Genomic DNA, 22,354 nt, shown 5'->3' on the forward strand with positions numbered 1-22,354 from the left:
TATATCCTCAAGTGTCATCAGTACGCAACTGCCAGAGGACCTCGAATCGGCAGGTTCTTCGTCCGGTTCCCAGGAATAGCTCCCGCCACAAACGCCAGATTGACGCCCTGGCGGAAGAGCAGGCAGTGGGTAGAGCCGCCATGGTGGAACAAGCCAATCTCCTCGCCCTTCTCAACGTCTGCAGGCAGGTTCTTGGCCTGATACTTTTCCAAGATCTCGCACGACGAAACGTCAGCCATGCCGATGTAGATGGCTGCCATGAGGCCAATCGGCTGCGGGGCCTCGATGAAGAAGATGGCCCGCGTGGCGATGTGGCTGATGTAGCCCTGGGCTCGATCAGGAGCAGCCGGATCGGGGCCCTCAGGAGAAGTGAAGCCAGTGATTGTGGGCTCTGAGAAGTAGGTTCCGTCAACGACCTCTGTGTGGACGACTTTGCCAGATACAGGCGAGTTCCAGCGGTGGTATGAGGTGGCGCTCAGAAACGCTTGATAGACGGTGCCGCCTACAAACTGCTCAGCGTACTCATGCTTATGAAGCATCTCGTTGACCGAATACGCTTGACCTTTGAGCCAGAACGAATCAAACTCGCGGACGTTTGACTGCAGGGCAAACGGCTTGGACTCGCACGAGTTGGCCACCCACTCTGACTGCATTGGGAAAGCGACTGGGCGAATCTGGTCGATGTTCTTGAACTTGCGGACGAAGAAGTCATCCCAGGACTTGAAGCCCCAGTGCTCGGGGTCTCCTTGCGGATCACACTGGAAGATTTGCTGGAACGTCAACTCCTGATCCGTGACGTTGGTGTCGTTTTCAATGTGCACCAGAGAGTCTTCGCTGAGCCAGCCATCAGGAGCGGTGGTGATGACGTATTGCGACTTCTCGGTCATGAGGACCTCGGTCTTCCAGGTGTCGAGAATCACCTTGAGCTTGGCATTGACCTCGGGCTTGAGGAAGAAGGCGTATCCAGAGGCCGTGGCCATTGGCCAGTCCAAGATTGCGTTGAAGGGGAAGCCGATCAAGCCAACGTCGTACTCGAGCTTCTTCCAGGACGGCGCCTTGTGATGCATGACATAGTCAAACATTTCAAGCATCTCGTGGTAAGAGTTGAGCTGCTTGTTCCCGACAGGGTCCTCATTGTAGGGAGCCTTGTCGGGAACTTCGTCAAACATGCCCTGAGCCAGCATTCGCAGTTCGGCGGTGCTCTCAATGAGCTCTTTGAGTTGCTGGACTGGGCCGCTCAAGAAGAATGAGCCTACTGGAGCAATAGACTTGGTCTTTTTGACTTCAGTGACTAGGTCGCGCAGCCATCCGATCAGGAGCTGGGGATCCTTGGGCAGCCAGCCACCGACACGGTGAGGCTTTTGACGTCTGGTTGGGAGGGGAACGAGGGATGCCATGATGGTTGATGGTGATTGCTGAGACTGGTCTACTCTTTCTGAATGCTGCGAATGATGTTGAGATGATGAATGGCAACGGATAACACGAGCTTTGTTCTGGTACTTATAGGGCGGATGTCTGCTCCTGGGAACAATCCGACTAAGTCTACCAGGCAGAGTGATGTAAGAACCATGGCCTCCTCTTTCAGCTGGCAATAAGTTGCATGCATTTTCAGACATCTCGTCGTCATTCTCCTGCGCCATATGCCTCTCCCTTGCATTGCCAGCGTCTATCAATATGCACATCGCAACTGTATATGCCACGAGCTATCGAATGAATGCAGGCGTTTGTCGTACGACGGACGTACTTGGCTGCAGTCATGGTGATGAATCTGCCCGATCAACCTACTGTTCAAGGCTGTCATGTCCATGGCATCCTCATGCAAGGGATCAAGGCGGCTGTTTATAGACTAATATTGCTTGAGAGTGGGAGGATAACTCATGCCGTGTCCGATTGCCAGTACCCAGAGCTGCATGTCTTTCATTGAGAAGCAGAGACCAGCCCACGGAGTACTCCGAGACCATCACCACCCGGCTGCAGGACCATGCTCACCAATGAGCAAACAGATGCCCCCTGGCGATGGCATCCGAGCATCTGGGGAACTGCAGCGGCGATTGGTTTGGCGTTTTGATGGCGTCAACGGCAGCGGCTGAAATGCAGCTCTATGGCGACTATTTGCTTGACGCGGCAGAGACGAGGCGATCCGCGGCGTCATTGTGATTTCGACGCGTAGTAGCTCGATCGTGATGATGAAAGGACCTCGAGCGACCCTGCTTGGTGGGCTCTCTCCTCTTCACGCTGCGGCTCTCTCAACAGAAGCTCAGTGAACTCGAAGCTGTCTTGTCAGCATCAATGGCCAGCTGACTGATGTTGAAGGGCTGCTCGTTCCGTTCCGTATTCTTTCCTCTCTCAGCGTAGCCCTTTTCTGTGTACGCTTCAATACCCTGACAGATCTCCCGTTTCAAGGACCTGGTCGTACAGAGGCTGTGACTTGACCAGGTTGGTTATACGAAGGGCATGGCCACGATACGCGGCCCAATTACGATCTCGGCCAGAGACCCCCGGCACCCGTAATCGGTAGCCCTAATCGCTCAAACGCGACCCATTGTGGGCGTCACATGTAAGCATAACAAGCAGAACAGAATATGGCGGCGGGTAATAATGGTCCAAAGGCTCGGGATGAGGTGGACGAGATGGAGCGCCATTTACATGTTTAAAGAAATGAGAGGGCAAACGGATGGCCTGTGATGAAGGATGATTCTGGCGTGACTCCTGTCGATCCTCGAGGCCACAGTGCCAACGTTGTACAATTACTATCGACAACTTTGCCCAGCAGAATCCGTTGGACAAGGTCTACATACAGCAGGACTGCAGGCAACGGGGCCTGGAAGGTGAAGCGTCAGGTTGATTGCTGATATATGAAGCAAGATTGAGAGCAGCTGCGTGTAATTAAAGCGTAGCAGCACTAGGCCGTTTTGATGATTGTCCCAATCTGCCAATCTGCCCGGATTATTATGCTTTGGTACCTGTCGCGGGCATGACGTACGGGCTGGTACCGCCCAGGCACAGTCCGGATGGAACCGTCACTCCGAGTTAGTGCTGGGTGCCGACAATTTTGCCTTGTGGGGACAACTGCAACGTCGAGGGGGGCAATTGCAGCACGAGGCTACCCAAGGAGTACCTGCGGGGTTGTCCGAGCATGTGTGCAATTCTGCGCTGCACAGGGCGCCCCTCGGTACTTTGCGAGTATTTGTCCCGACTCGACGCCTGTGCAAGCCAGGAGAAACAGCGCAGCGCTAGCCCTGTTGCGGTCAAGGCGCGGGTGAGACGTTCCCCTCCACATCGCAATCAAAAAGCCAAGGCAATCACGAGCATGGCTGGAGCGATCGTCTGCTCCGAGTGGATTCGCGAAAGACCTGGAGAAGAAGAGACGAGCGTCGTTTTGTTTCAGTCAGTCCCGCCCTCATCAGCATCAGCATCAGCATCAGCATCAGCACCAGCATCAGCATCAGTCGAGGCGACCAGACAGCAGACAGATGGAACGAAGCCCGTGCGGAAGCGCCATCACAACAATCGCTGTCTCTGTCTCTGTCTCTGCCCTGCGCCGTGCTGCTGCTGCTGCCGCCGCCTGCGAGCGCAGATGCGATTCCGATCCGAACCTGACAGACTGCGACAGAAGCCAGGAATAAGGCACACCAACCCGAGTCTGTTGACTTACCTAGCCCAGGATCTCCAGCTCCCGCAGTCGCGAGAAGCGCCGAGCTTGTGTCAGCCAATTTCAAGGCGAGCGTTAGCAGCCGGTACCGTCGACGCGGCTCACGGAACAAAAACCTGGCACCTGGCGTGACGAGCGACCTTTTCTGCGCCTTGCGCAATATAACCTGGATACGACCACCCGCCCTGTGCTGTGCCTGCCCGCCTGAGAGTCGCTCGCTGCTGGACTTGTGACAGGATTAGCAGGAACATTCAGAATCGTTTGTCGCATCCGGCGCATTTAAACGCATCCTGACCGTCTCTTTCACCGTCCATCAAGGCCAAGGAAACCGCACTCCGGGACATGAAACGGACCATCACGGCATCGCACCCGAGCCTCTTCCTCTCCCGCCTCCTCTCCCGCTGCTTCTCCCACTGCTCCTCCCTCTCCGCCCGACCGCCAATGTCGTCGCCATCCTCGTCTCCGGCGGCTTCGTACCCTGCCTCAACCACCTCCTCCTACCGCTCCTCGTCGCCGTCCTCGCGCTCGTCGGACGCCCAGGCCTCGCCCTTCCAGCGCCACGCCTTCAGCCGAAACCCGTCGCCGAGCCCAGGTCGCGGCCGCGGCCACAGCCACGCCGCCATGGAATCTGCGAGAAGTCCTGATCCCTTCATGGCCGCCTCCCTCTACCAGCCCTGCTGGAGACCCACGGTCAAGGCCGCCTTGTCCAACGGTATGCATTGCGCCCCGATCTGGCGGAGCTCCCCAGCCCGCTCCCATTTGCTCGTTCCGTGTCCAAGCCGGGTAACTGATGCATGACGGTAATAAGGCACCATGAACGGCCACCGCGGCTACTGCCAGGAGCCCGACGTCTGGCAGCAGGCGCCGGTCCTCACGGGCACCACGCAGTTTGAGCCTCGCCCAGATGTCCGCAACATCATGATTACCGGCGGCGCGGGCTTCATGTAGGTTCCAGCTGCCTCACTCGCTGCAGGCATGTGCTAACTCTGGTCACCACAAGCGCTTCCTGGGTCGTTCGCCATCTCACGCTCACGTACCCCCACGCTTACAACATTGTGTCGTTTGACAAGCTCGACTACTGCTCCTCGCTCAACAACACCAGGGCGCTCAACGACAAGCGCAACTTTACCTTTTACCATGGTGACTTGACCAATCCCTCCGAGGTCCTCGACTGTATGGAGCGATATCACATCGACACCGTCATGCACTTTGCCGCCCAGTCACATGTAGATCTGAGCTTTGGCAATTCGTACAGCTTCACCCACGCAAACGTCTACGGCACTCACGTCCTGTTGGAAAGCGCCAAGAAGGCTCGCATCACGAGATTCATTCATGTCTCAACAGACGAGGTGTATGGCGAGGTTGGCCACGGCGAGGGCGAGCTGCAGGAGTCGAGCATTCTGGCTCCAACTAATCCCTACGCCGCAAGCAAGGCGGCCGCCGAGATGATGGTGCACTCATACCACAAGAGCTTCAAGCTACCCACCATTATTGTACGCAGCAACAACGTCTATGGACCCCACCAATATCCCGAGAGTGAGTCATTCCCCAACCATAACTGATGTATGCTCAGTTTTGGCTTACCCATTTCTCCAGAAATTATACCTAAATTCATCTGCCTGCTGAACCGCGGTCGGCCTGTGGTTCTTCACGGCGATGGCAGCCCCACACGGAGATATCTCTATGCTGCCGATGCCGCGGATGCCTTTGACACGATTCTTCACAAGGGCCAGACCGGCCATGTGTACAATGTTGGCTCGACCGACGAAATCTCCAACCTCGAGCTTTGCGGCAAGATCCTTTCCGCCATGGAAATTGGTCACGATACTCCCGAACAATTCCGCAACTGGGTCAAGTACACCCACGACCGCCCCTTCAACGACTGCAGATACGCCGTGGACGGCTCAAAGCTGCGGAAACTGGGCTGGGAGCAAAAGACTACGTTTCAAGAGGGCCTGCAGATGACGGTCGAATGGTACCGACGCTTTGGCGAGCAGTGGTGGGGAGACATTAGCCACGTTCTTACCCCTTTTCCCATTGTTAGCGAAGGCGAAATTGTCCCGGATGTCGAACACCTCGTCAAGGACGACCCACCAACACCCGTGGAACGTTCTTTGGCAAAGGGCATTTCCCAGAAAGCAAGCTAATCTTCCCTTTTCTTCGATTCTGATTCTACATCGCATTCTTAGCGATCTTCTTACGGCTGGCCCATGTACGGCTGTTGATGGTTTTTATTTCAAGGTTGGGACATGTTTTCATTTCGATGGATGTGTTACAAGATGAAACGGAGTTTACGGATATCACGAGCATAAGAACGGCGCCCACAGCACCCAGCAGCAGACATTATACCAAGGTTAGATGACTTCAATACACAGACATAGACCGATATAAGCGATAGTGTATCGTCAGTCTTCTACTCTCAGGACTTCATGCAACCCTTATGGAACTCTGGCTCGCCGAGTGATTATCGTCCCTCACAATCCAAGTTCCGATGGAAAGAATTTCCATCCAAGGTCCAAATTCAAAATCAATATCGCTCATCAAACGCTCAGATCTCGATACACATGGATATACGAAACATTTATAGGAAGAGCGTCTAGCATCCACCTCCCCCTCCACAACCTCCTCCCCCTCCACCACCACCACAACCTCCTCCTCCTCCGCCTGCACATCCACCTCCTCCACCCCCTCCGCAGGCTCCTCCTGCCCCCGAAGCACATGCTGCACCAGCCTGGGTTGAAGAAGAAACCCCCCGTTAGCCATGTGACCAGGAGAATAGACATAAGAGAGATGCTTGTGTAGTTTAGACTTACTGCTCCGACGGAACATCCGCCCGGGCCTCCGCAGCCGCCAGCGGCAATGTTGCCGTTGCCACAAGTCCCCGCGGCGCAGTTTGCCCACGCGCCGTCTCCGGCGGCGATGTAGCAGGGGTCCCAGCCGTAGTACATGCCCGGGGCGAAGTAGACGGGATACATGAACGGGCCGTACACTTGAATTGATTGGTAAGAGGTCAGTATTCGGAAAGACTACACACGAGAGATATCAAAGAAGAAGAATAAAAGGGGGAGGGGGGGGAATGTATGTGGTTCAGACGCACTGTAGTAAGAGTAACCCCAGTGATCATAGTACTGATCCCTAGGCGGCAGGGTCCGGCCCTTTTTCTGGGCGCGCCGGGCGGCCCTCTCGTAGGCGTCGTCGAGGCGGCGGTTCTGCCGGGCGCGCAGGTAGGCCGTGATGCGGGCGCGCTCGGGCGTCTCGAGCGTCTTGACCGAGTTGTGCGCCGAGATGTGGGCCGAGTTGTCGGGCGGGCAGAGCCTGGCGGTGCCCGAGTCGTGGAAGGTGTCTGCGAGCTTTTGGCTGGAGGAGACGTTGAGGAGTTTGCCGAGGCGGGAGCCTTGGGATTCGCGGATGGCTGTGTGGTTTTCTTTAGTTACATGTACCTTTGTTGTGTTCTGTGGGCAAGGGATGGAGGGGGAGGGGATGGATGAGGAAGAGAGATGGTGGATGATGAATGGATGAGATTTTGAAAGGGGGGGAGGAAGGGGCTTACTTTCGCAGTACCAGCAGGTGCATTCGCTGTAGACCTCCTTGTAGAGCTCTTGATACGTCTTTGTGGTCCATTCGAATGACTCGCTGAGCTGGCTCTCTTCAATCTTGTCGTCGTGGTCGATGAACTTGCCCGTCTTGGTCACCGTGTACTCGTAGTAGTCCTTTGGACTCAGCTGGTGCGTATGCCAAGCGAGATCAACGTCGAGCGTAGGAACGGCAATCTTCAGGGGGTACTTTTTCATGATGCGGATGAAGCGATGGTACTTTGTGATGAGCCGCTCCATGGTGGCCCTAGCCGAGGGGCTGTGCAGCCAGTCCAGCTTGACCATCTTGTCGATGAAGACGCCCTGGCGCATGACGGCGCCGCACAGGTCGAGGGCAAAGGGCGAGAAGTTCTCCCAGTAGCGGCTCATCATCTTGCGGGTGGTGATTTTGGCGTCGCGGCGGACGGATTGCAGGCCTGCGCGGGCTCTGGAGCCGTCGATGCGGCGGACAGCCTGGTCGTTGCGCGTCGTCTTTTCGATGAGGTCTCGTACGTCGGCCATGGAGGGGGACTCTGCTGCGCTTCTTGATGAAGGGTTGATGAGGTTCAGGACCTTGATGCGGAGCTCGAGCTGGATCATGCGGTTGGGGAACGTGCGCGTGTAGTTGGGCATGATGGCTGGCTCGGGGACGAGCTGCGGCTCGCCGGACTGGATGTCGAGGACGGTGCCGGGCATGGGGACGCCTTTGCCGAGCAGGAGGACCGTGTCTTGGATGAACTTGTGGAGGGACAGGAGTTCCTTGTTGACGGTCCTGTTGCAGGATGGGCATTGATGGGAAAAGTTGCCGTCGCCATAGCCGCTGCCGATGGTGCCAATCGATCTATATACATACATAGCGGAGCGTTAGCATCAGAAGCTCATAGGAGGGCTGGGTAGGGTTATTCGTACGCAGAGTTGTTTGCATGTTCCTCCGTTCCGCAAGTCGTCCAGGGGACTTGCATGCCCTCTTTGCACCACGGGCAATTGAGGAACTTGGTCATGGGATCCAAGGCATTGGACCAGCTGCGTCCTGTCAACGAGGTCCAGGCACTCTTGGCCAGCTCACTCGCATCTTCGGAGAAGTCAGAGGCGATGCCCTCGTTAACAGCATGCCATGGCATGCCAGCGGTCCAGTATTCGCTCATGTTGCATCTTATGGTGTCTTCAAGGAAGGCTCTTGGGTTCAGCATGTGGGCATGCATGACCATGAGGACATCTGGAAGTGTTTAGTGTCATGTCAGTATCAAACTCTTAACATACAGGTCTTATGATGCTTAGATTGACGAACCTAGGGGTGGAAGCGAGTCTCTGCTCCAACTCAATGGCGTGCCATGAGTAGGAAACAAATCATATTTAGAGTTCCTCGGCTTCATCATGTCCACTTCAGTCAACATGACCTTGTCCTTGGTCATGGCACTCCACCACGCCTCATATCGATCCACTGCCCGTGCAAGATAGAGAGCCCATCGCTTCTCGCGGAGGCGACTCAGAGCAAGCTTCGTCTTTTCATCCTTACTCATCCTGTCCAGCTTGACTCCCGGGGGCAGAGCCGCGCCGTGCAGGATCTCCAGGTCCCATCCGGCGCGGCTGTCCCAGATGCCAAAGAGGCCGTCGGAGTATCCCACTTCTTCCTTGAGGTTGTCGATGGCGTGGAGGAACTTGAGGTGGGCGAGGCAGGTGTCGACGTCGGGGCCGCCGACTGTGTAAGTGGGTGAGAGGGAGAGGCTTGCATAGGAGGAGGTGAGGTCGATGTCACTGGGCAGGTCTGCGGCGGCGTCTGCAGCTGTTGACGTTGCTGCAAGGTAGTTTGGCGGCGCTTCGCCATTAGGCGGCTCGGTCGTGGAGGATTCTTGCGTCATGACGGGAAATTGCAATCATCAGGTTCTTGATGATGATGGAATCCAATATCGACGCTGACGATGCTTGATGTTTGCTGTGGAGATCACAGGCGGCACAGTCTTTCTCTTATAAGCCAACGATGGCAAACAGCATGAACTGGCTGGTCAGCCTCGCTACACGGCGTTCTAGATGGGGCGAATCCCGAGAGCAGGGCGCGTGATGCCTTCAGAGTGCCAACAAGGCTGGGGGAAAGCAAAGGATCCAGCGCCAAGCCGCGGTCGGTCAACAGATGTGGGTGAAAGGCGCTGAGCTGCAATTGAGGCAAAATGGGGGGAAGTCGGATGTGATTGACCTGTGCTTGTCGACGTCAGAGGCGCAGCTCATGCATGTAGCTGTACTTAGTTGCTAGCGCCATGGAAGGCGATACTCTTACAAATCACGAGGCGATGCTACCTGTAAAGTGTCGGCCATGCTACGGTTATTCGTAGCTGTACTTGTTCCTGCCCAGGCACTCTTCAAGTCAGATTTGCATCCAAGGCATTGCACGGATTGTGTGTTATAAGACGGTATGATAATAGAGGGTACATATTGATCATCAGAATACTTGTTGTTTCGCCTCCTCTTTGAAGCCATTAGACCAGTGAAGGCTCAGGATGGACTGCGGCCAACTGAGTGGTGCTCACACCATGACCAGGGAGGTTCTGAGGCTTCACCACAAAGCTGCATCGAGTTGTGGCTATGTTATGCATCCTTGCGATCCTGAGTCCTTGTTGTCCATACATAATAATCGCTCATGGGACTACCGACTGTCTTGACGTCCCGTCTCGTCTCCGGATATTAGACGGAAGAATTAAAGACGGCAAAGCTGATAGGGCGCAGAGTGGACAATTCTAAACATGCCAGAGAGCGAGGGATGGAGAGTGAGGCAAGGTTGTGGGTAACCATGATAGATGGAGACAACCTAGGAGTTTGCTTGGTCAGGCTTCTTGTAGCAATGTTGTATTGTAGACTACACCTTTGGCTTGATCAATGCGGGGTGCACTTCTTCTGCTCCTCAGCCCTTGTTCAAACCACGAGGCACAGCCTCAATCTCAGCCCTGATAGTGAGAAGCGAGTCAGTCTTGTTGGTGAGCCTTGGAGGTAGATGAGTCGTGCAATGTATAAGGTAGGTAGGTAGGTAGGTAAGAACATAACACATAGTTGCAAGGAGAGAGCACATTCGTCGAGGAACTCCATGACGAGGCTCCGCGGAGTGTCGCTGTTAATGTGGGATTTGCATGAGACCCTATATAGTGAATAGGAGACAAATGAAAACCGCATTGGTTGATTTAAGGCGAAGATTGTGACAGCTGAATGACGAAGCCTTCATATTCCCTTGTGATATCTATGCAACAGTTTCCTAGTGACAGAGGCCGCAAGCCAAATATGCTAATAAAGCCAGAGGTACGTCACATCATATGATTATTTGACACGAGAGCACTGAACGTAGGTACTATTAACTACAACCTATATCGACACCTTTGCAAGGGAAACTCTGAAGCTATATTACTAGATTTACATAAAAGCCCCTCGTCTCTATTACATGACTGTATCGGGAGTATCAGGTCAGCGGTCGCTGCTATAGATTCGATGGGGAATGGTCCTCCTGCTCACGAGAATGAAACACTATATGACACGCTCTTGGAACGTTCTTTCTGTTGTTTCTAAATTATGTGGTCAATAGGCCGGCGTTTGTTTCCCCTATCGGGGCAGGATTTGGCTGTAATTTGACATCGATGATTCGTGACTTCGGCGGTAGGAGTGATCATCCTTCCTTTAGATATAACATTAATATGTAGGCCTGTGACTTTATAGTGAACAACTATGAAGGATTAAAGAATTACTTGCTGTATGAAATAGCTTAGTTAGCCAGAAGACGACGAGTCAACAAGTAAACTCACATCGAGTGTCGCGGAGGTAAGGAGCTGGTGGGAAGAACTTGACAAGACTTGAATGGAATGAGCTCTTTCCCCCCTCAGTTTTCATGTGCCTCACCGCTGTGCCTTCTCAGTATTTCCCTAACTAAGGGGTCAATTTCTTTCGATTGGTTTTTGCAATAGTCACGCAGGTCTAGAGACATAGTGAGCATATCAAGTTTGACCTGAATATCCTATACTCATTGATGGGTCACTCGGCTGTTGTATGTGACAGTGTTCTTGCCAAAGGTCGTCCAAAAGGTCCAGGGCTGTTGAGGTAGATGGCGGCCCGAGTCATCAGACTCCTTGCAACCCTGAAGCAAAGACACAGCGAGTGGTGTATACTAGCAAGACAGTAATTAGTTGAAGCATCTGCTTGGATGAAGCCTTTCCAGTAAAAGTTCGAATAGACGGACGGAGTAGGACCGATTAAGGGGAACTTTTGATGTCCGACTCCCCCCTTGGCTAATAGGGCGCAGAATCACTGGTCAAATGCACGCGTCTGGTCTATCAAAGATGACCAATAGTATGAAGAATTCGACTGGGGTCGCCTCAGTGAAGGAGGGAGGAGAAAGGTAAGACTGCTTGAATTTTCCCGTCCACTTAGCAAGCGAGAGTTATGGTGAAGTTGATTCTTTCCGCGCTTTTAAGGTGTGTCCCTTGAATATCTGAGCCTAGATTTTATTCTGATGGAGCAAGGGGAATCCTAATCCCACATTGGATGCTAACCAGCTGAGCGGATAAATTACATTCTCAAGAGGCTTCTTCAGACGAAGCGAAAGGCATCGTATTTCCAGAATCAGTTACGCTAAGGTGAGAAGCAATGAATCAGACGTTGCGTGAAGTGATAGCTTGGAGCATCTGGCATGCCCACTACTCTTAATTCTGCGGCCTTTAACAGAGATGTCCACGACTTCAGGCTTGTATGGGTCAGACTTTGTCACATCGATGCTTAGTATATGTAGGGTGCAGAGAAACGATAGATTTCTGATCTGCAACAGGCGATCTGCGGGAGGCATAGCGGAACGAATCGCGGCTGCATGCCATGAGTCGTGATGTGACCGTTGGTACTATTAAACGGTGATAATTGAGCACGACGCAGGTGTCGAAATACTCGGGGGTCACCATACATAAAAGCTTTACATACCTACAATATCTTTGATCCGGCGGGGGGGTGGCATGCTTGATATGACATCACAAGATACCAGACTACGGATCTCCAGCACTCAACCCCTGAGAGGCTGCAGTCAGCTTCACAACGAGGTTGATGTTTGGAGTGCACTCATGTTCCCGGTGGTAGACATAATATAACCTTGATCCCCTCCCGTTTCTCGTGTCCTCGGTTTCGGTTCGGAGTTTAATCAGGTATCAAACAGGGCTGAGCGAATCGGCTGCCGGGCGTAATAATAAAGCTCGTGTTTGTAAATGTGGGCTGCGTGGCGCAGTAATGATGCGTGGCCATCCCGCGATAGTACATGGACTCGTAAGCACGCACGTTCAATGACATGTCGTACACGCGCCCTTTCAGGGACAACGCGGCAATCTGAGACACGGGAATTTTGAGACTTGCAGAGAATAGTACAGCATGTAGTGGCTTTGAACATGGATCTCGTTGATAGTAGAGCGAAGCGGCCTGTCGGGGGTCCAGATCGCCGGAAACGGTTGCGCGTATAGGAAACAGAAATAGGATTGAAGCGAGCGATAACACGAGAACAAGGTTTCCTCGCTAGTCGTCAAAGTGGCTCGTAGTCCGAGATGGAAGATCCGGGAGCAGCGCGCCAGCCATTCACGGTTGAGAGGCTGGAGGCCCAGCACGTACGTACGTACGTATACCGTGAGAGCAGAGACGACGGGAAAATCTCAATCCTCCATTCCAACAACCTCCCAGCCAACTTGTGCTTCATCTGGGCATGCTTCAACCGTCGAAAATGCCAAAATCCACTTCCAGGGCGGGCAATTAGCGGCTCCTTCGGATCGGTCGCTCTCCTATCGAGGGTTGCTGGCATTGACTTCTTATCTTTATAAATTCTCCTTGTCTTGTTTTGGTTGCTTCCGTCATTGTTTTATTGATTTGTTATCATAATGCTTCGAATTTCGAGTCGTTTCCGTGCTTGTTTTGATCGTTCACCGGGCAAGTTCTTTCTCCTTGGCATCATCACCATTGCTCTCTGCTTTGCCTTTGGAAACGTCGCCCGCGATGCTGCCTTGGACACCGTCTACGCGCAGCTACATATCAACGAGTCTCTCAGAGCTATATTGAGGACATCAAAGTATTACCAACGAAATCCCATCAAGCCACCATATAAGGACCAGTTCTGGGAAACTGGACAGCGATCGCGGAACTTGAGTCGATGGATCAGCGATGTCGATGGACCATTGGGATCCGAGCTGAGTGATCATGAGAAAGAGATGCTGCTTTCAGCTATCGAGACGACGGCCGGCTCCCTCTTTCCGTTTCTCAACCCAGCACCTGGAGAAAAGGGCTCCAAAACACCTCTGGGAGACCTGCGACGCTCTTTCACCAAAGGCTCAAGGGGCATCGTGATACCTGCTGGAGGGAGCGAATTACAAATCAGGTTCACGGGACATTTGATATCAGCTCTCAGAGACGTGCTTGGCTGCTCATTACCAATTCAGCTGGCCTATGCTGGAGATGGAGACCTGCCCGACTATCGCCGCGATGCCCTGCTGTCCCTCGACAAGACGAACAACACCGAACTGCTGAATGTGTGGACGGCATTCGACGATACTACCCTTCGTCTTCGGAGAAAAGGATGGGCCATCAAGCCGTTTGCTGCTCTAGCATCGCGATTCGAACATGTCATTGTCGTCGACGCCGATGCCGTTTTCCTCCAGTCCCCCGAAGTGCTCTTTGAGCAGCGGGCTTACGTCGACAACGGAGCTTACCTCTTTCACGATCGACTGCTATGGCAGCATGCGTTCCAAGGCAGACACGACTGGTGGAGAGACCAGATCAAGGAGCCGTCACCGGCGATGAACAAGTCTCTCGTGTGGACGCAAGACTACGCTGAGGAATGCGATTCAGGGGTCGTGGTGCTGGACAAGTCTCGAACAGAAGTCTTGGTTGGCCTGCTGCATATTGCCTGGCAGAATACAAACGACGTGCGGGACGAGGTTTCATACAAGATGACGTATGGAGATAAGGAGACGTGGTGGCTTGGGCTGGAGCTTGCGGGATCAAAGTATGAGTTTGAGAAGCACTACGGTTCGATTGTCGGGTGGGAGAAGGAGGGGGATTCGGAGAGCGAGGCTGTGTGCAGCTTTGTGATTGCGCATACGGACGAAGAGGACAAGTTGCTGTGGTATAATGGCAGTCTGTTGAAGAACAAACTGGTTGATCCTTATGGGTATGAGGTTCCGCTGTACTGGATGATGGATGGAGAGTGGAACAAGGGAGGGAAGAAGGAGATGAGTTGCATGGTGAAGGGGAAGAGGAGGTGGTTGAATGGGGATGAGATATCCATGCTGCAGAGAAGCATTGATGCGGCTATTGGGGTGGATGGAGTCTTGGCCAGGGCTGAAGCCGAGTCATTAGCCAAGGCCAAGGCCAAAGCTCAAGCTGAGGCAGAAGCCGAAGCCGAAGATGCTTGAAGTACGTACATACTAGACGATCATGATGTATTACGATGGCGTATTGGGAGTTATGGAGGCATCTACATATTCATTTCAGGATCATGACAACGAACGGCATATAGCTTTATTGTTTAACCTTTACCATTCTGTGATATGAGATGATGTTTTCCAGGTATTCCACCGTCTTTGAACGTGATGCCGGGTAGGTGATGAATCTTGTGTCTGCCTGCGTCAGTGTCCACTTGTCAGCTCCTCTGCTGAGTCATCACCAATCTCGTCCACCTTGATGTCGCGATAGTATTAATAGCACCTGCACACATCGATCCTCTCCTGCTTCATCAATGCCACGTTTTGCAGCAGCAGCAGCAGCAGCAGCAGCAGCATCAAGCACCGGCCGGCTCGGGAAAAGCTCACCGAAAGCAAGCGATTTCATCCTCCTTGATTTCTTCCCTGCTCTGGACTTGTTCGAATTGTGGCTCAGCTCGGGACCACTAGAGCTGCAAGCTTCTTTCAGCTCGAGCTCTCCACTTTGCGCCATCTACGCAATAATCGAGCCGATCGCTTCCCAAGAGGCCCATTTCCCAGATCTCCCACGCCGGCAATCTTGGCAGCTGCAACGTGGGCAAGTTTGGCAGGATTGGGGACGAGGGCATGGACTCTTTCTATGGTTTTCTCGATTTTTCTTGACGATGGGCTTTCGTTTCTTGTGTGACAAGCAGGCAACATCATCCGCAGCTTGTCGACATGAGCTGCTGTCCTGCGTTGTGTCGTCGTGAGTGCTGATGATGATGATGATGATGATGAATCCTGCAGTCGGACAGGTGCAAGAAACGTGAACCGAGCACGCCTATCGAATCCCACAGTGTGCGCCCAGTCGAATTGCACCCAGAAGCATCGCCTGTCTGGCCGTGATTGGAGCATCATCGAGCCACGGAACGCTGTGGCCTCCATCGCCAGTATGACGAAAGCGAAGGTCGATACCAGAGCCTCTGCTTGTCCGATACATAGTTGCACCAATACAGTACGATGTTGCTATCATCGAATAACCCTGGCACACATACAAGCACACACACACACACACACATACAGACAACGGTTAATCTATCTGCAACGCGAGCTGGACACTAGAATCCCCACCATATCGTCTGATGCGCTTTTCCCGAGCTGGTCACCTTGGCCATCTGGCGGGCATCACAATACGTCATCGAGATCGAAGCTTGGGTGCGGATCAGGTTTATGTACAGCTCCCACAGCTGTGCTTTGCTTGTGCTTGTTTGCCACGGCTGGCTCGGGGCAGCGCAAATAAAGCTGTTGGCCGGCCATGCAGACGCGACCAGATTGAGTTTGTCCACGTCGTCAGTCGAATTCATCTTGCAATCTCTACTTCTACTGGACGGGCTCTTGCCAAGGCCGTTTGTTGCTTTGATGCATGTGTGGTGGCTGCCCCGTGAAAGCTGTCACTGCCAGAGAGGGAGCCGAGCTCACACGTGTATATCTGCGGATTTACCCATTTTCATCGTCATCTCTATCTAGATCTCAGGCGCATGGTTCCATGATATCGCAGGTCTCTGAATCTCTCATCCATTGTTCACGACTCCTCGGGACTTCGACATCGACATCGACTATCTGAATCAAGGAGGCGACTGTTGTCTTGCATCCTCGACCAGAGACACGCCTTCGGTCCCCGACGCCATCATGAACGTCAACGAACCTGCCGTAGGCTCGGGCTCGCAGCCCTACAGCGCGAGGAACCGTGTGCCCAATGTCCAGGAATTCATGCAGCGTCTCGATGCCGACAAGAAGAAGCGAGATGCCGAGATAGACGCCGAACTCAAGCGCAACAGGCGCAACCCGGACGTCAAGACCCATCGCAACGAGCTGGAAAAGAAGAAGGGAACACGCACGGTCCGCGATCCTGTCACAGGAAAGGATGTCGAGATTCGTGATGCGGACATGGACTTTACCGAAGCCGTGGAAAACCCTCAGGTATGCAATGCAGGCTTTTCTCCTTCTATCGCTCCCACACCGCTGCGTTCAACTAACATTTCGCAGTTGTCCATTCCCAACGAGAACCTGGGAAAGCATGCTACCATTGCCGCCACATCCCAACAGTCTGGCGAGGAGTATCGTCATGCCCAAGACGTGACTGCGCCTCCGGATCCTATCCAAGAAGGCTCGACATCGGACGTGCCTATTCGCAGCGAAAAGACGTCTGTCCTGTTCTACAAGACGCCTTCGGTCAGCTACGAGCCCATGTTTGCCAACCTTGAACTCCGCGCAAACCTGCTATGTGCCGGAATCTTCATGGGCATCGTCTTCTTTGGCCGGCTGTTTGGCGGCAGGATGCTCGGTCTGATACCCCTGGCCATCTGCGTCACTTCAGGCGTCCATTTGTGGGTAAAGGAGCTTATCCGCCAGGGACGCGATTTGGAGTGGGCAAGCGAGCAGGATCGTGGCGAGACCGCCACCGTCAACTTGATTCCCGAATCTGTCGAGTGGATGAATACCGCAATCGGCGTCTTTTGGGGCATGATCAATCCTGAAATGTTTGCCGGCGTTGCAGACACGTAAGTACCAACTATGTCCCACTTTCATTGAAATAACACAGCATCTAACCCCTGACAGCATAGAAGATGTCATGGCCGCTTCCGTTCCAGGTATCATCGAGGCCGTGCGGGTTGCCGAAATCTCCCAGGGCAACAATCCTATTCGCATTCTTAACATGAGGGCTCTCCCCGATTCCCATGTCCAGGACATCAAGGACGAGATTCACAAGGAAAACGAAAAGAAAATGGACGAGGACGAGCTCGCAGCCGTGTCACAAGCCGGGGCCTTTTACAATCTGGAGGTCTCCCTCGCCTATCATGCCAAGCCATCGGGGGCTGATGTCTCCTCAAAGGCCCGAAACATGGGCATGCAGATCGTCTTTTACTTGGGAGTCAAGGGCCTCTTTGGCGTTCCGCTTCCAATCTGGGTTGAGCTGATTGGCCTTGTCGCGACCGCGCGCATCCGACTGCAGCTGAGCCCTGAGCCCCCGTTCCTCAAGACAATGACCGTAACCTTGATGGGCGTTCCCAAGGTCCAAGCTGGCTGCACCCCCATGGTCGAAAAAGGCGTCAACATTTTGAACCTGCCTCTTATCTCCAACTTCGTCAACTGGGCCATCAGTGCCGCGGCTTCCATGTATGTTGCGCCCAAGAGCTTGACCCTGGACATCAGCAAGATGCTCTCGGGCGATGACATCAAGAAGGATACCGAAGCGCTTGGAGTTCTCTTCGTCAGAATTCACAAAGCCACTGGCCTCAGCAAGCAGGATCAGCGCGGCAGCAAGGGCGGCGGCTCCGATCCGTACATCACCATCAGCTGGAGCAAGTTTGGCAAGCCCATGTTCTGTACCCGTGTGGTTCAAGACAACCTCAACCCCATCTTCGAAGAGACCTGTGGCCTGCTCGTTACCGGCGACTTGATCAAGGCCGACGAACAGCTCTCTGTGGAGCTCTGGGACAGTGATCGATCATCTGCAGACGACGAGGTGGGCAAGATTGAGCTGAGCATCCAAGAGCTCATCCAGCACCCTGGCAAGATGTTTCAATATTCATCGACTCTCAAGGGTCTCAAAGCAGAAAGCGTCATGCCTGGAGAGCTCCACTGGGAAGTCGGATTCTTTGGAAAGACGCAGTTCCGCAAAGCGCTGCGCACTGACGGTCACAACCCCAACGTGGTCAAGGAGCTGGGCGACAAGCCAGAGTTCCAAGAAGACGTTGGCACGATTCAAAACGCCGAGGAAGATGCCGTGGTCCATACTCCGCCAGACCCTCTTTGGCCCTCTGGAATCCTTAGCGTCGTGGTTCATCAGATTGTGGGCCTGGAGCTTGCTAACGTCAAGGGCTCCCAAGGGAACCGCAAGGGCAAGGAGTATGAACCAGCCAGGCCGGAGGCTGGCGAAGTCAAGGAAGAGCAGAGCAAGAAGCTTCCCAGCTCTTACTGCACAATCCTCATCAATGACGACCTGGTCTACAAGACGCGAACCAAGGTCGTATCGTCCCAACCCATCTTCAACGCTGGAACCGAAAAGTTTATCCGTGACTGGCGCTCTTGCATCGTCACCATCGGGGTTCGAGACTCTCGCAACAGAGAGCATGACCCTCTCATTGGCGTTGTTCCCCTCAAGCTGTCGGACATTATGCAGACGAGTAGCGAGGTAACCCGGTGGTATCCTCTGGATGGCGGCATCGGTTTTGGTCGTATCCGAATCTCTCTCCTCTTCAGGTCTGTCGAACTGAGATTACCGCCTCCGCAACTGGGTTGGGACATTGGAACGTTTGAGTTCCTGTCAGATACAATCACCGTCACAAACTACGCACCGGCGAGCAAGGTCCGGATCCGAATGCGAACGGGAGGCTCATCTGCCAATGTCAAGAGGGATCATTCTTCCCGCGAGGGCGACGACATGAAGTTTGACATTAGCGCCCCCGAGGGCCAGAAGAAGCTTCGCCTGCCCGTGCGCTATAGATATAAATCACCTATATTTATGGAGTTTTATCCCGCTGGCAAACGCGGAGCCGATGCGTTTGCTGCACTGTGGCTACTGGAGCTGGTGGACAATGAGGAGAAGGAGTTTGACATTCCTCTGTGGAAATGCGACAACCCCCTGCGACTGTCGCAAAACTACATCACGCAAGAGAACTACACTTCCGTCCCTGACTTGAACATACAGGAGATTGGGCGCGTCCGCTTCAGGGGTCGATTCTCTGCTGGCACCGACCTGGATCACCTCAGGTTCGTCACCGACAACGATTCACGCGAAACGATTGAGACGTGGGAGGCTTGCTACGCCGAGGGTGTGCGCCAGCTCGAAGTGCAGCCCGAGGTTCCTCCACTGACGCAGAAGCTACACGACGAATCTCTGACGCAAGGCCGAGATGTGCTTGCTCAAGCCGACGATCAAGAAAAAGCCAAATGGCTCTCCAAGGATGGCACTGATTGGAGCGGAGTGTTTGGCCAAGATCCGGCGAATGCGATGAACAGGCCCATGTCCAGCGCTGATACTGAAGGTCATGAGCATTTCGTGGTAGATACGGATGAGGACGATGACGACAACGACGACGACGAAGACGCGCAGGAGGTGAATGGAATTCGCCGAGCTGAAACTGACCCGACGTATGGCTCCCCGCCAATGGACGGTATTGACGAGCGCCAGTCTTTTGACAGCCGCGCTTCTGGAGCATCGAGGAACAGCACTGCCAGCACTGGGAGCAAAAACCCCATCCGGGCGTACAAGAACTACAAGGAGAAGAGCCGGGACCTGCACCGCAAGCACCGCGGGCTGATGCAGTGGCTCCCCATGCGCAACGTGCAGTTTGCCAAGGACGAGGCCAAGTTTGCGGTCCGCAAAGTAAAGAAGATGGGATCGCTGAATGGACGGAAGCCGGACGTCGAATCTGAGATTTGATGACGTGCAACTTTACCCCTGCTGTTACTACCCTCTTCTCTTCTCGTTTCTCTTTTCTCTTTCACTTTTCCTTTGTTCGGGTTCGACTGTAGTTTTATTGTACTGGATGGCTTCCGGGGTGGACATGCAGACCACGAACGATTTATGACCCTTCATGACCTTTTTTTTATTGGAAGTGTTGGGATGCAACTATCTATTCGTTTACTGATGACGATTCTTTACACACACACACACACACACACGATGTGAAAATACCTGCCAAGAGAGCTTTTGCTGTCATGTTTATTCTTCATGTTTATTATTCTAGTTTCTTAATGCAAACGCTGTATGTTTGTTAAAACTTCTCCACATACGGACGAATGTCCAGTTCCTGAGTGAAGCAAGATCTGTGCTGAGTATGCAAGTGCCAATAACTCTCCGCAATCTGCCATGATGCCCGTCAGTTTCACCAAAAGCGTCATGACAAAGGTCGAATCGAGAAATAGGGTGAGGAATACATACGGCATCAGGACTAATCTTTCCATCCTCAACCCCGTTATTCACAACCCTGTCCTTGCCCCAGGGGGTATCAATGCCGCCGTCTATGACCGCGAGGGCGACGTGCACTCCCTTTGGGCCGAACTCGCGGGCGAGCGACTGGGTGAGGGCGCGCTGGGCGAACTTGCCGGCGGCAAAGGTGCTGAAGAGGGCGGAGCCGCGGACGGAGGCTGTTGCGCCGGTGACGAGGAGGGTTGGTGGGTGGGGGGAGGAGGGGACGGAGGAGAGGAGGAGGGGGAGGGTTTTTTGGGCGAAGATGAAGAGGCCGTTTCTGTTTCAACTCTGATATCAGTACTTCTACATAGAGTAGTTATGTATGTTTTACGGGTGTGTGAGGGTGTTATGATCTAGAATGTATAAGTGAAGGGGGGAGGAGGAGGGGGGGCAGGTGGGAGTGATAAAGGGAAAAGGCAAAAGGCAAAAAAACTCACGCAGCAGTCCCCAGACTAGTCTGCAAATCCTCCAGCTTCAATTCCAAAAAGGGCTTCCTCGACATCCCCGCATGGCCATTGTACACGGCAGCAGCAAGTTTCGCACCCGGCAGTTGGGTCTTGATCTCTGCAAAGGCGGCGTCGACGGCGACGGGGTCGGAGGCGTCGGCGGTGATGCCGATGGCGGTGCCGCCGGCGGCGTTGATCTCGGCGACGACGGGCTCGTAGCTTGATGGCTTGCGGGAGAGGAGGACGACGGCGTAGGATTGGGCGAAGCGGCGGGCGAGGGAGGCGCCTGTGCCGGAGCCGACGCCGGAGATGATGGCGAAGAAGGGGGGTGCCATTTGTTATGTGTCGAGATTTGCTGGGGCTGTGTGGGAATCAAAAGGAGAGGGATGTTTACGGGGGAGATGAGATGGAAGAGAGGACGAGGATTGGATTGGAGAGAGGGATATGAATATGGATGAGAATTGACGGGATGGAGGTATAAGTGGGAGAGAAAGGGGGGCACAGATGAGGATGTCTTTAAATGAAGAGATGGCGAGGCTTGAGGTGTGTATTGCGCAACCAGATCTATTTCCTTGTCCGTCACATTCTGATGGAATCAATGCAATGGCAAAGAAACCAGCTGATAAATACTGATTACAAGGTGCTATAGAGGGGGGTTGGGACATTGATTGTGCCATCTATCGTGCTTGTTGTGGATTATAAAGCAGCAACCGCCCTCATGCGGGACGGGGTGGATAAAAAGGGGGGGTTTAGATCTTGGATTAGGAAAGTGGTGTATGACGATTGGATTGTCGTGCGGGGTGGCTTTCTTTTTCCATCTTGAATATTAATCAAGCTTGCTTAGGAGGTAGGCTCCTTTGGTTGTACCCAATGTATCTTGTTGGGTGAAGTTGCTCCTCTGTGTGTGGTGCGGCTCTTGATTACCTTACCGAGATGAAGATACGAACTCGATACTCTGCAGTCTTTTCCCCCGACCAAGGCCATCAAATGGCGTTATCACATGCCAACATGAAGGCATCAAAGCTGTCAGGATTCCCACTTCAATTAGTCAATCTCTTCTTCCCCGCACTGCCAAATGAATAAAATGGGTGGATTCCGCTGCTCCCGGGCCGGACCCGGTCTCATCGGCCCCACACGGAGCCGAAGCCCGGACTGAGCACCCAGTGCTAAACAGCTGTGCACGGAGGAGAACACGCGGGGTCAACTGCAAAGAGTCAAAGTATTTAATAGAATCATCTGGAAAAGAAACGCATTATGCCTTTCCAAAGGCCTTAATTAAAAGAAGAAAAAAACGCCGCCCAGTGGCAGCAGCA

The 22,354-nt window shown here is 53.5% G+C and overlaps 6 protein-coding genes across 6 annotated transcripts; 3 read left to right on the forward strand and 3 right to left on the reverse strand.

The window, feature by feature from the left end:
• Nucleotides 1-17: 17 nt before the first annotated feature.
• TRIREDRAFT_66935 (uncharacterized protein) lies at nucleotides 18-1,397 on the reverse strand (the record flags this gene model as incomplete). The annotated part of the gene is made up of 1 exon (XM_006968017.1): nucleotides 18-1,397. One exon carries the CDS (start codon nucleotides 1,395-1,397, stop codon nucleotides 18-20), a length of 1,380 nt encoding a protein of 459 aa, XP_006968079.1.
• Nucleotides 1,398-4,465: 3,068 nt separating this feature from the next.
• On the forward strand, nucleotides 4,466-5,799 carry TRIREDRAFT_67147 (uncharacterized protein; the record flags this gene model as incomplete). The annotated part of the gene is made up of 3 exons (XM_006967951.1): nucleotides 4,466-4,596; nucleotides 4,653-5,188; nucleotides 5,249-5,799. The coding sequence occupies 3 exons, from the start codon at nucleotides 4,466-4,468 to the stop codon at nucleotides 5,797-5,799; spliced, it is 1,218 nt and encodes a 405-aa protein (XP_006968013.1).
• Nucleotides 5,800-6,200: 401 nt separating this feature from the next.
• TRIREDRAFT_110452 (uncharacterized protein) lies at nucleotides 6,201-9,083 on the reverse strand (the record flags this gene model as incomplete). The annotated part of the gene is made up of 6 exons (XM_006968018.1): nucleotides 6,201-6,206; nucleotides 6,466-6,641; nucleotides 6,750-7,064; nucleotides 7,203-8,065; nucleotides 8,134-8,440; nucleotides 8,513-9,083. The coding sequence occupies 6 exons, from the start codon at nucleotides 9,081-9,083 to the stop codon at nucleotides 6,201-6,203; spliced, it is 2,238 nt and encodes a 745-aa protein (XP_006968080.1).
• Nucleotides 9,084-13,100: 4,017 nt separating this feature from the next.
• Nucleotides 13,101-14,630, forward strand: TRIREDRAFT_66888 (glycosyltransferase family 71; the record flags this gene model as incomplete). The annotated part of the gene is made up of 1 exon (XM_006967952.1): nucleotides 13,101-14,630. The coding sequence occupies one exon, from the start codon at nucleotides 13,101-13,103 to the stop codon at nucleotides 14,628-14,630; it is 1,530 nt and encodes a 509-aa protein (XP_006968014.1).
• A 1,636-nt stretch (nucleotides 14,631-16,266) lies between these two features.
• Nucleotides 16,267-20,302, forward strand: TRIREDRAFT_50996 (uncharacterized protein). Its single transcript, XM_006967953.1, has 3 exons — nucleotides 16,267-16,598; nucleotides 16,665-17,179; nucleotides 17,238-20,302. The coding sequence occupies exons 1-3, from the start codon at nucleotides 16,308-16,310 to the stop codon at nucleotides 20,062-20,064; spliced, it is 3,633 nt and encodes a 1,210-aa protein (XP_006968015.1). The 5' UTR covers nucleotides 16,267-16,307; the 3' UTR covers nucleotides 20,065-20,302.
• A 96-nt stretch (nucleotides 20,303-20,398) lies between these two features.
• TRIREDRAFT_110455 (uncharacterized protein) lies at nucleotides 20,399-21,376 on the reverse strand (the record flags this gene model as incomplete). Its single annotated transcript, XM_006968019.1, has 3 exons — nucleotides 20,399-20,488; nucleotides 20,566-20,872; nucleotides 21,033-21,376. The coding sequence occupies 3 exons, from the start codon at nucleotides 21,374-21,376 to the stop codon at nucleotides 20,399-20,401; spliced, it is 741 nt and encodes a 246-aa protein (XP_006968081.1).
• Between the last annotated feature and the right edge of the window lie 978 nt (nucleotides 21,377-22,354).

This window comes from Trichoderma reesei (genome assembly GCF_000167675.1).
Source record: "Trichoderma reesei QM6a unplaced genomic scaffold TRIREscaffold_20, whole genome shotgun sequence".
NCBI classification, from domain to species: domain Eukaryota; kingdom Fungi; phylum Ascomycota; class Sordariomycetes; order Hypocreales; family Hypocreaceae; genus Trichoderma; species Trichoderma reesei.